At 51.8% G+C, this 10,670-nt stretch overlaps 1 protein-coding gene across 1 annotated transcript in view; it reads left to right on the forward strand.

Annotated features, from left to right (window-relative positions):
* The window catches only part of Rab6b (RAB6B, member RAS oncogene family), a 66,908-nt gene extending 57,877 nt beyond the window's left edge, over nucleotides 1-9,031 (forward strand). The window contains exon 8 of the mRNA XM_028869924.2: nucleotides 4,845-9,031. Coding sequence (XP_028725757.1) covers nucleotides 4,845-4,909 — 65 coding nt within the window. The 3' untranslated portion in view covers nucleotides 4,910-9,031. The remainder of the gene's footprint in view (nucleotides 1-4,844) is intronic.
* The last annotated feature ends 1,639 nt before the right edge of the window (nucleotides 9,032-10,670 follow it).

The following is a 10,670-nucleotide window of genomic DNA, read 5'->3' on the forward strand; positions in this document are numbered from 1 at the left end:
CCAAGGAAACGTCTAGGTTAATGGGAGGAGCCAAAGAGGTGACATGGCTGTGCCTGTCTCTTTCCCCCTGCTCAGGGCACCTGATGCAGAGTAGAAAATAAAGCCCTAGCAGTTGCTGCAAGGGTGAGCCCCAAGGAACAGGTACCCCAACAATGCCCAAGGATAAACAGTGTCTGTGTGCTTCAGAGATCAACAGGGCACCAAGGGGACAAACTCAGGTGTATCACCTGGTTGGTCAGTCACAAGACCTCACTTGCAGATAAGGAGATAGAAACAGACCCCAGGGCTATGGAGAGTGTCTCCCCACTCTGAGTACATGGCTGAGCTGGGCTGCATTCCTTGGGGAAAAGACCCCTCCACCCCCAGTGTCACCAGCCAGGTGAGGAGGAGCCTTTGAGTCTCCAGAAAATGCAGAACCCCACCTGCAGGGTCAAGAGGAGAACAGGAAGGCAGGATGTGTGCTGACCCCTTCCGTGCCCACCGTGAGAAACAGATAGCCTCCCTCTGTCCTGCCCATTCCAAAGGCGAAGCCAACCTGCCTGGATGAGTGGTGGCCATTCTTTCATGTTCTGCCCAAACATGGTCCACATGGGAATCTATGCTGGACCAATGATCAGGTCACATGGGCTCCCACTTCAGGGCGACAGCTAGCACGGCATCCTGGTGTACCTAGCATCTCACTCAGCTCTAGGGGAAGAGTACCGAGCAGATCACACAGAGCAATCTGGGCTGTGTCTGTTTGCCCTGTGAGGTACCCCCATCGGGCAGATGCAGCCATACCCTTTCCCAGGTGCCCAATGGCTGGAGCCTCCTAGGAGGCAAGACTGGAACAGCCTGGAACAGCCTTGAACAGCCTGGAGACAGCCCAGAAGGGACCAGGTGGAAGCAGCGGCCACTCCGGCTCAGCTGGGGTGTTGGGCTAACACATCTGCTTACTGATAGTTCTTACCCAGATGTTTTGAGGATGTGTTCTTGGGGTTATGCTTGGGATTGCATCAACATAAGGAAGAAGTATACAGAAGTGCCACTCAGCGATGATAAGGGAAAGGTTCTAATGTGGCCTTGTTCCCCGGACTGGTGGCCGGGTGGGGTATAGATATGTGGGTGTAGAGATTCTATCTATGTCCTGCTTTCCGATCCCCAGAGAGCGGCTGCACTTAACCTCCACCCTGCACAGGAAGCCTCCCCAGGGCCCATTCTAGCAGCTCCTCCCACCCACTCCTCTGCTCTCACCCCTCAACAGAGTTGGGCTGAGGGACCACAGAATGATAGGGCCACAAGCTCCTTGCTGGGTCCACACACACAGGGCTCTCCTTTCTAGAACAAGGGTTCCTGTGCCCCATAATGGCAGTGCCTTGGCAGTAACCATGTGTCCCAAGGAGAGAGGACACTTCAGCCTCCCAAGCAGGGCAGAGCATGCCCCAGCCCTCCCCGCTGGTAAACTTGCAGAGCTGTGACACAATCCAAATGTCTGTATTCTGTAACCACGGCCCTCTGATAGAGCAGCGAGGAGCCTTAACATCCCGGAAACCCCACAAGTGCTGGGACCGAGATGCAGACTCAGCAGTTGGAGACAAGATGGTAACAGGCCGCCATCTGGGCCTGTCACTGTCTCAGGAACCATCCGACAGTGGTCCTTGATGTGGTTAGTGATGGGCCACACCTGGGGTCCTGATGTGGCCTGTGCACTGGACTGGGTTCAGAGGGGTGAGCAGCCACACTCTTCTGCCTTACAGAAAGGCACGGGGTATGCTCATGCCAAGTCCTATGGCACATCTCTGCAGAGAATCGCCTCTTCTGGGGACTAGTGAGAAGTGAGTCCACCCATTCTTGCCCACCTTTTCAGTCAAAAGCAGCCCTTGACCACAGTATTTCAGTGGCACAGAGCATTACAAAAAAGGAACATTCAATGTTAGTATGTACAAAAGTGTGCAGCAAATCCTTTAAAGTTGTGCTTTATAATATTAGAGTCTTACACGAGTGTTTCCACTTAAATTAGTTAAAATTGGGTTAAGGTAAAAGTTAAGTTTCAGGATGTGGACATGGGTCAGTGAGTAAAAGAGCACTTGCCACACGAGCCTGAAGACACAAGTTTGAATCCCCAACATTTGCGTAAAAACCCAGACACGGACACACACAGCTGTGACCCCAGTACCGTGGGGAACAGAGACGGGAGGATCAGTGGCGCTTGCTGACCACCAGCCTAGCTCCAGCTTCAGTGAGAGGCCCTATCACACACACACACACACACACACACACACACACACACACACACACACTTTAAAAAGCTCAGTTCCTCGATTGTGCCAACATTATCCAAGCTCTCAGCTGCCGGCGTTGCTAGTGGCCACCATACTGGACATGCAGATGTACAATAGCCCACCGTCACAAGTCCTTTTTAACAGTGCCGTTTTGGAATTATCCCAGTGTCTGTGGCAATGGCTTCTCAGGTGTCGTGCATTGGCATGTCCCCGAGAACTTTTTAATAATTCACCCAGCTCCTGATCCACTGACGTGAGGCCCAGGAAAATGTATTTTTTAACAGGTTTCTCAGGAGATTTTAGTCCAAGAACACCATGTGGTGTGCAAAAGTATTGTGCCTCAGATTGCACTGTAGAAGATTCCTCTGAAACAGTAGTCAGGTCACGCCCATGTGGGACATGCCATAGTTGCAGCTAGCCTTCCAGCTAGACCAGTGCTTCTCAGCTCTGACTGACTCCGGCCCCTCCCTCATGAGGGGAATTGAGCAATGTCTGCCGATGGCTTTGGTTGTGGTAAGTTAGGGGGCTGGGAATCGGGTGTGTCTGGCATCGGATGGGTAGAAATCAAGGATGCTGCGAGCATCCTCCTCCCTCAGAGGATGTACCACACGAGAATAATGCGTGAGCAGGACTAACATGGAGAAGCCCGTGCAAGAAGGATTGAGCAAAACCTGCTCATTGAAAACAAAACTGAGTGGGAGGTATAGCTCGTAAATGAGTGCATGCTTGATGTGTCTGAGGCCCTGGGTTCGACCCCCAGTACAAGTAAGTAAAGAAACTCTAGGTGGAAGGGTAGGTAGCCTTGGGTTTCGCCCAGACCCCTCGGCCTCCAGTCTGGATGGCTCTCGCCACTCTGATCTCTGATGCTGAGGTCAGGTGACACATCTCCCCGGCCTCCCTCCAGGAGCAGAGGAGGTGTTCACTGCGGCCTGAAGAGGCTCCGCCAAGGAGGTGACATAGACCCAAGCCCCGGCTTAGATGAGGACACTGAGAGGCAGAGAAAGGGCGGGAACCTGGATGGGGCAGGGTTGTGTGCAGTGTTTCTAGAAGGAAGGAAAGGATGGAACCTGTTAAAGAAGGGGACAGGTTTGATTGCTGCCCTCTCCGTGCATGGCGGAGGGCAAAGGTCAAGCCAGACTCGTGGGAAGGCCTGAGTGTTAGTGTAAGAGATCTTGGATGCTGTGCCTGTGCCCCAGGTGATGGTGTGGGTGTCACTGAACTGGCTCAGGGATGCCACTCTGCTGAGAGAGTGGGTGGGCAGGCTCGGGGGTACCTGAGGAAGGTGAAGAGACCCTAGTAAGGCCTGTCCCCGGGGCTAACAGTGCAGGCCCGGAACTGGAGGGTGCTGGGATCAGTGGGGACAACCACAGAACCGCAGCTGGCAGAGAACAACATTGAGATAGTCTGGGCAGTGTTTGTGGAGATTTAGGGCATGGAGGAGAAGGACTGTGGGACGGGAGAGGACAAAGCTGGACTGGATGGGAGGGGGAAGGAGAGCAAGTATCTACTACCTATTTACTTATGTATACTCTCCCATGACATCAGAAGTATGGGTGTACGTACACACACATACACACATACAACAAGGCAAAGCTTATGTTTGTATGTGCATGCACATACAATATAGAGAAAATAAAGGTAGAAAAAAATCATATTCAAAATGCATATTGTGCTGAGTGATTGTTAGAAGGGGTAAAATACTGGCCGTGAGCTTCCTGACAGCCAAGGTAAAAAGAGAGACAGTGTGAACTTCAAAGGCATGCTATTCCCAAAGAACCTCATCTGTTATCCTCAAACAGGGGACACAGAGGCGTCCTTAGAATGCCAGCAGCAAGCCTCATCACCACCCCACCCCTCTCACCCCCATTTAGTGTAACAATGCAGCCAGCCCCAGAGTCTAACCAAGGACCAGGGAGGTTGCAGGGCACCCAAGGGCTTGTGGGTGCTCAGCAGCAGTGAGGTGATCTGGCCAGATGCAAAGCCAAAGTCTCAAGGAGTTAGTCAGTCTGGTTTGTAGCCAGAGGTGATGGGAGGGAACAGGTTGCCCTGCCCTTGAACCCACTCCTCTGGTATTTCTGGCGAGTGTAATTTAGCCCCCAGTCGCCAGAGTGCCAGCAGAAAGGGGCTGTGTAGGCCCATGGATGCAGCTTCTCACTGTAGAGGCCTTGAGAAATAAGGACCACAGGACATCCCCACATCCTCCCGTACTTTAGGATGTGGATGGACATTTACATCTGAGCCTGGCCAGGGGCACTCTCCCTTACCAGGGCACTTTGGAGTAGGGCCAGCAGTTAAGGAGGCTGAGACTAAGGCTTGGTGCTGGAATTCGAGCACTACCCAGCAGTCACTGGAGAAGGCTTTCCGAGACAGACCCTCCCTGGCCTGTGTGTCAGGTCACACAGCCCAAGTGTCGCTCTGGGTAGACAGTCTGGGGGATGGAGGCAGGCGGAGGTAGGAGAGAGAAGGGTGGGAGGCGGGCAGTTCCTCCCCACTCCCGCTGAGCTAAGAGCCGAGTCTGGCAGTTTGTGGCAGGACGGAGTGGCATCTTGGTGACGGTCGTCTTCCTTAGCCAGCGTCCCGCAGTGATTGACATCAAGCTGGACAAGCCCCAGGAGCCCCCGGCCAGCGAGGGTGGCTGCTCCTGCTAATACAGCGCCCGCACGGCGCGCGCGGCTTCCTCGACACTAGACACTACTCAGTTGTGGTACCTCCTACTGGTTAGTTTCCTAACGGGGTGGGAAATGCGGTTATCAAACAGGAGGATCTTTCTTTTTCTCTCTCTCTCTCTCTAGGAGTAGGGTGGGACTCGGGAGGGAGGCTGGGCATCAGGGACCACGTCACTCTTAACAGCTGTTACCTAAACAACTATTTTTTGGTTTGGTTGTAATATATTGTACTTTATTAAGATTGCCAAAAACTGTTAAAATTAAAAAAAAAATTTAAATCATGTGTATACAACTTTTTGCCAGATATAAAAAAAAAGCAGTCATTTTCATTTGAAAGATGTGCTTTTTTTTTTGTTTTTGTTTTTGTATATTTGTAAACTTACAGAGAACCTCTCCACACACCTCTTCCTTCCTGTTCTCTTGGAACTGTATGTCACCTCTACCTTCCTCCCAGCCCCGTAAATTAACTGAATAATAGTAATTAGGCTCTGGTCCTGGGTCACATGGCTCAAACCAACCAAGCCCTTCACCCAGGCTCCCCTCAGTCAAATCAGACTTTAGTTTAACAAAAGCAGCCTCCGAGGGGGCATGGCTCTGTCCTTCCATGGCAGCGTGGACTAGCAGGCCCCTGAGTGGAAATGAAGGCTGTGAACTAGCAGCAGCAGCAGCAGGCCCCACGGCTGCTTCTGCCTCGTCTCCTCCCCTGAGAAAACCATGGCGACAGAGAACACACGGTGGAGACAGAGAGCGCCCGCAACCGTGTGTTCTCTGTGCCGACCCAGGGACGAACAGAGTGAGAAGTTACCCGAAGGATGGGGTGCTCCTGGCAGCGGAGGGCTGAGGCAGTGTGCGGTTCCCAAATGTTGTAACCTGCTGGCCCAACAGTTGACACACTTCACCAACTCAGTGTGTGGGGCTGGGTGGCTCGTGCTGAAGCCTGTCTGGGGCACATGCCATCCGTCCACTGTGACTGGGGAGGTGAGGGATGTCTGCCTTTGCTCTGAACAGTATGTGTCATCAGACTCTCTACTAATCTTGCTGAGTACTGTTATGGAAATGCTGATTCCTTGATGTGTTTTCACCCCCCTGGCCTGGTACATTTGAAATCTTTGTATGAATACCTTTGGGAGCGTTGTGGCTGCACCACAGACATCTTGGGGCTACTGTGGGGTTTCCAGAAGGCTGCCCAGGGCACTGCAAACCTGCCCCCAGCAAGCTGTCCTTGCTCTTTCCACTCATTCCTGAGACTGATTTAGTCTTAAAGACCTTCAAAGGCTCTAACAGAGTGCTCTCCTCAAAGCAAAGTAACTCACATTCTAAATGTTCCCAGACTCACTGCCCCAGGCCTCCCCAAAGGCAGGCAGGGGCAGTGACTAAAACATCTCAGCCCCGTAGAATTGGCTCTCCTCCAGACTGCTGATGGGCAGAGTAAACGCTGCCACAGGGGCAGGACTCTTAACAAGGGGGTTAGAATGAATTATGGAACTTCTCAGAAATGAGTTCAAAATGGCAGCCTCCATGGAGGGCCTGATTTTGTGAGTGGGCCTGCCATGCTTCTCCATCCTGGGAGACAGTGTCAGGGCCAGTTCTGGTGAAGAAGAGAGGAAGCAGGATCCTCCTGGGTCCCTCTCCAGAAGGCAAGGACCAATGTACGAGCGTAATTGAAACGTCACGTGTTCAGCTTTTATATGTGTGTACATAATTATACATAGAGATAGACTTGTGTATACACCCCCCCCACACACACACACCCTCACATATACATGTGCTCAATGTATATTCTTGTCGCTCCCGCTCTCAAGTTGGAACTTGCATTGTGATTCCAGTTTTGGAAGTTCAAAAGTATGCAGTGTATTGAAGTAAGAAATACTCAATATTGTCAAATAACTTGTGGTTGTCTTGCCTTCAATAAAATAGTGCATAGATGTGTTCAACTGCAATCGGAACTAGTCCACAGAACTACCTTCACCACTGCTTTATGTACCTGTGTGCACAGGTGTGCATGCCTTTGTGGGCCAGTGTCCCCCCAGCGTGGGCACCCCACCTAAGTGGTGCTTGCTTGAAGAAGGCATACTTGCCCCGTGATGGCAGCAGTCTGGTTGGCAGTGAGGGGCTTCGCTGGCAGCCTCTAGCAGAGTCCCACGGACAGGGCTCTGTACTGTGTCTCAAGGAGTGAATGCAGGGTGGAATCTAATCTTGGCACTGAAGAATAACCTTTCTTGTATTCCTGTAACTCTAAGTAGCAAGCCAGTTCCCTTCTCTTGTGCACACAACCTAAGGCATCATGGCACGCTGTTAGAAACAGCGGGAACCATGGTGGACGCCATCCTGGTGGATCTGGCCTAAGGAGCCCTGCCTTCCCAGCTTGTACACAAAGCCTCCTCTGAAGTTTAAGATCTTCCGACCTCGTGGTCTCTGAGAGTGAGGGTCCTGCCCCATTGTTTTCCCACCCCAGTAGTGCCCTGGCCTTTTCCTCGGCCCAGCTCCTCCCTAACGGCCATTAAGGCAGCCAGGCCCTGCACAGGACTGTCACTCCTGGGGCTTTCTCTTGACCACCCCCACCCCCCATCCTCCTGCTTGTAGGTAGGATCTGGTCAGGTTCTGAAATTATCTCAGTGTCCCCCCGTCTTTGCTGAATCCAGATCAGACAGAAGACAAAATGGAGCATTCTTCTTAGGACATGATCACAACTTAGTAATTCAGTTCCTCTCCCTGGACATTTGGGCCTGGCCTGGCAGATGGGCGTGGCCCTCTTCCTTTTCTTTAGGAGTCTTGAAGGAGAGTTGTCAGCAAAACTTCTGTGAGCATTGCAGAAATAGTCTTAAGATAGAAAAGGCAGGTGGTGTAGCTATACACACATGCACACCAAAATGGTGTGACCTGAGTGCCCTGAGTGCTAGTATTGCTGTGAGGTCAGAGGCTAGAAAGCTTGGTGGTCAGAGCCTCACGGCTGTCACAGTCACTGCTCCCTTCCTGACGCCATCTTTAAACATTCTGCAATATCCCAAGATGGGCGGAGAAGCCATGGCCACATCAGGCAACAGAGATCAGGGTTCAAGGTGATATCTAGGAGTGTAGACAGCTGGGTGCAGTCCCCGTTACCCAGTGGCTAACCAGTGTCAGAGCTCTCACCGGTGCCTGTCCTTCAGTACCCAGTGTGACAGTGTGGGGACAGCACTGCTGGCTTCAGCATCCTGCAGGTAGAGTTTATTCCTTCTCCACATGGAAGGGGGAGAGGCCGGCAGGAAGACAGGGTAGCTGAAGATGATGAATCAGAGCGACAAGAACCAGCTAGCGGGAGTATGTCTCTGTGTGTCAAGTGCTTGGGCTCAATGCTCGCTGGTTTCCAAACTACCTCTCCCCCAGAATAGGAGGCACTGTCACCTTGCCACAGCACTGGGAGCCAAACCCTTCCTGTTTCACAGGTGGGGGAACCCCAACAGACAAGGTCACCTGGGAGCCAGGAATGATCAGAACCAGTGTTGGCAGTCTTCATCTGTTGCTGACCTGGGTGTGCAGACAGGATGGCATCCTGTGCCTGTGTCCCGTAAGCCATGTCTACTCCATGGCTAGAACGTAAGGTTATTCCCAGCTAGAGAGAATATAGGTGCATTTTGGGCTCCTTTACTATAAAGGGTGGTCCTCAGATCTACTTGCATTGTCTTGTACACACACACACACACACACACACACACACACACACACACACAGCAGTAGTCAGGGCACCCTTTTAATTTTTGTTTGAAATCAACTTCTTCGGTATTCCAAAATCTTGCAGTTTCGGTGTGCATACTCCTAGGAGTCCAGGCCCTGTCTGATTGACACCCTGCAGGGTATGATTATCAGGAAAACCTTCAAGCAGGAGTTCAGATGGTCCCTTCAGGAGGCAAAAAGCCCCCATAGCAATGAAGGCCGGCCTGTCTATTGTGTGTTGACTTCTCGCCTCACCTGTTCTTTAAAGTGAGGAACACAGAGGGTGGCATTTCCATCTGTATGGGCTCAGAAGGCAAAGCAGCCATATTGACTTTACATTCAACTGTGTAATATGTGGAAAAGACTCAGCATGTTGGTCAAACAATAAACTGTCCTAATTCTCAACACAAAGCTTCTTGTCGACTGTTTCTACGTGGTGCAGTTCTATTACAGGGGGTTCAAAGTGGATTTCCTCAAAGGCCCTCTCATGGCTGGGTGGCGCGTCCCCTACACAGGGCCTTTTACCTCTTGTCCCTGCTCACCTGGGCGCTCCACTGGTTCTAAAAGAAAACTGTGGGCTAGTGAGATCGGATCCACAGCCTCGTTTGTCTGACTGTCAGATTCTAACAGCAGATGGCCAGGGAAACTCCAGGAGGGACCAGGAGTGTATTTGCCATCACCTCCACACTTGACAGGGCTAGGGGTTAAGAGAGTGCAGGGCCCAGGTTTCTTTCTTATCCCCTTGATGATTTCCAGACCATCATTTAAAGGCAAGAACTCAAGGGTAATCGTGATCCCCTTTCAGATGGCCCCAACATGACCACCCCTAGCCCCTCCCCACACCAGTTAGGGACAGTCTCTGAGAGGCCCCTCAGGGGTCTCCACTACCTCCAACCTGGTAGGTGTCCTAGCTCCTGTCTGGCAGTGGGAACAATTCCTGAGAATGTTGAAGTCTAAGTTTACCGGTGACCTTTCCCATGGAAAGGTTCTGGAGGTTCTGGAACACTCCAATTGGCCACCTCAAGGCCACTACTGATTAAACAGGGAGAGGACAGGAAAAGTCCCTGCCCACTGCCTTAGATTAGTATCTAGTTATAAGGTGGGAGGTGGGCGGGTGCAGGGGATGGCGAAGGGTGGAGGGCTGAGAGCCTGAGAAAATGACCACATTGCTACATGAAAGCGAGAACAGCAACAGTCCTTCCCCAGCACAGTGGTGTCCAGAGCCACCAGGCTTCAAACCACTGAGGGAGAGGTTGCGCTAGGTCAGATGTTAGCACAGCTGCTCTGCAGTCCCCTCAAGACTGAGGAGGTCCTCCAGGTGTGCACACAGATGACATTGTGATGGCTCTGCTTGAAGTGCAGTATGGCCAGGGGGGCTTGCAGGGTGGCTTTCCCCATCACGGCAGGAGTGGCCACTGTCTGCTAAGCCTGAATTCTATATAGATCAGGGAAACCTTGTACTCTTGGATATATGTGTATATATAACATGCATATTATATATACATATATTCGTGTGTGCTTATGTACATATACGTGTATATATACACACACACATATGTATTTTTATCAGGTCAGTGGGACGTGGCTAGGTGCTGTGGTAAGACCGTGGGGTGCCGATGGAGGCTACAGGAAGGGAAATGGTTAACTTACCTAGGACTGCACAGCGGGCACGGGGAATAGCATGAGGGGGGAGGGACAGAGGAATACAGACAGCGTTATATGCTGCTTTAGATGAGATTGGGAATGAACCAGCAGGAGCTTTGACGGTTAAGGAAAAACATTACAAACCGGGTGAAATGATGTCACGGGAACACCTCATGTCAGGATGTGCTGGAGGCAGTGGCAGGGGCTCCCCAGCTATGGTTCATTAAGAGCGAGCTGCGGCCCTTCCAGAAACCGGGGCAGCTGGTACTGGGAAGCCACTGCCATGACTTGAGAGAGCCAGAATGAAGTCTGGCCAGTGCTTCATGGAAGATTCCAGAGTGGAATCCTTCAGGCCGTCCTCGATGCAACTGCCCCTTTATAACTGAGCGGTACAGCACTAGGCAAG

The sequence above is a fragment of the Peromyscus leucopus genome, chromosome 7 (genome assembly GCF_004664715.2).
Source record: "Peromyscus leucopus breed LL Stock chromosome 7, UCI_PerLeu_2.1, whole genome shotgun sequence".
Taxonomy (NCBI): Eukaryota; Metazoa; Chordata; class Mammalia; order Rodentia; family Cricetidae; genus Peromyscus; species Peromyscus leucopus.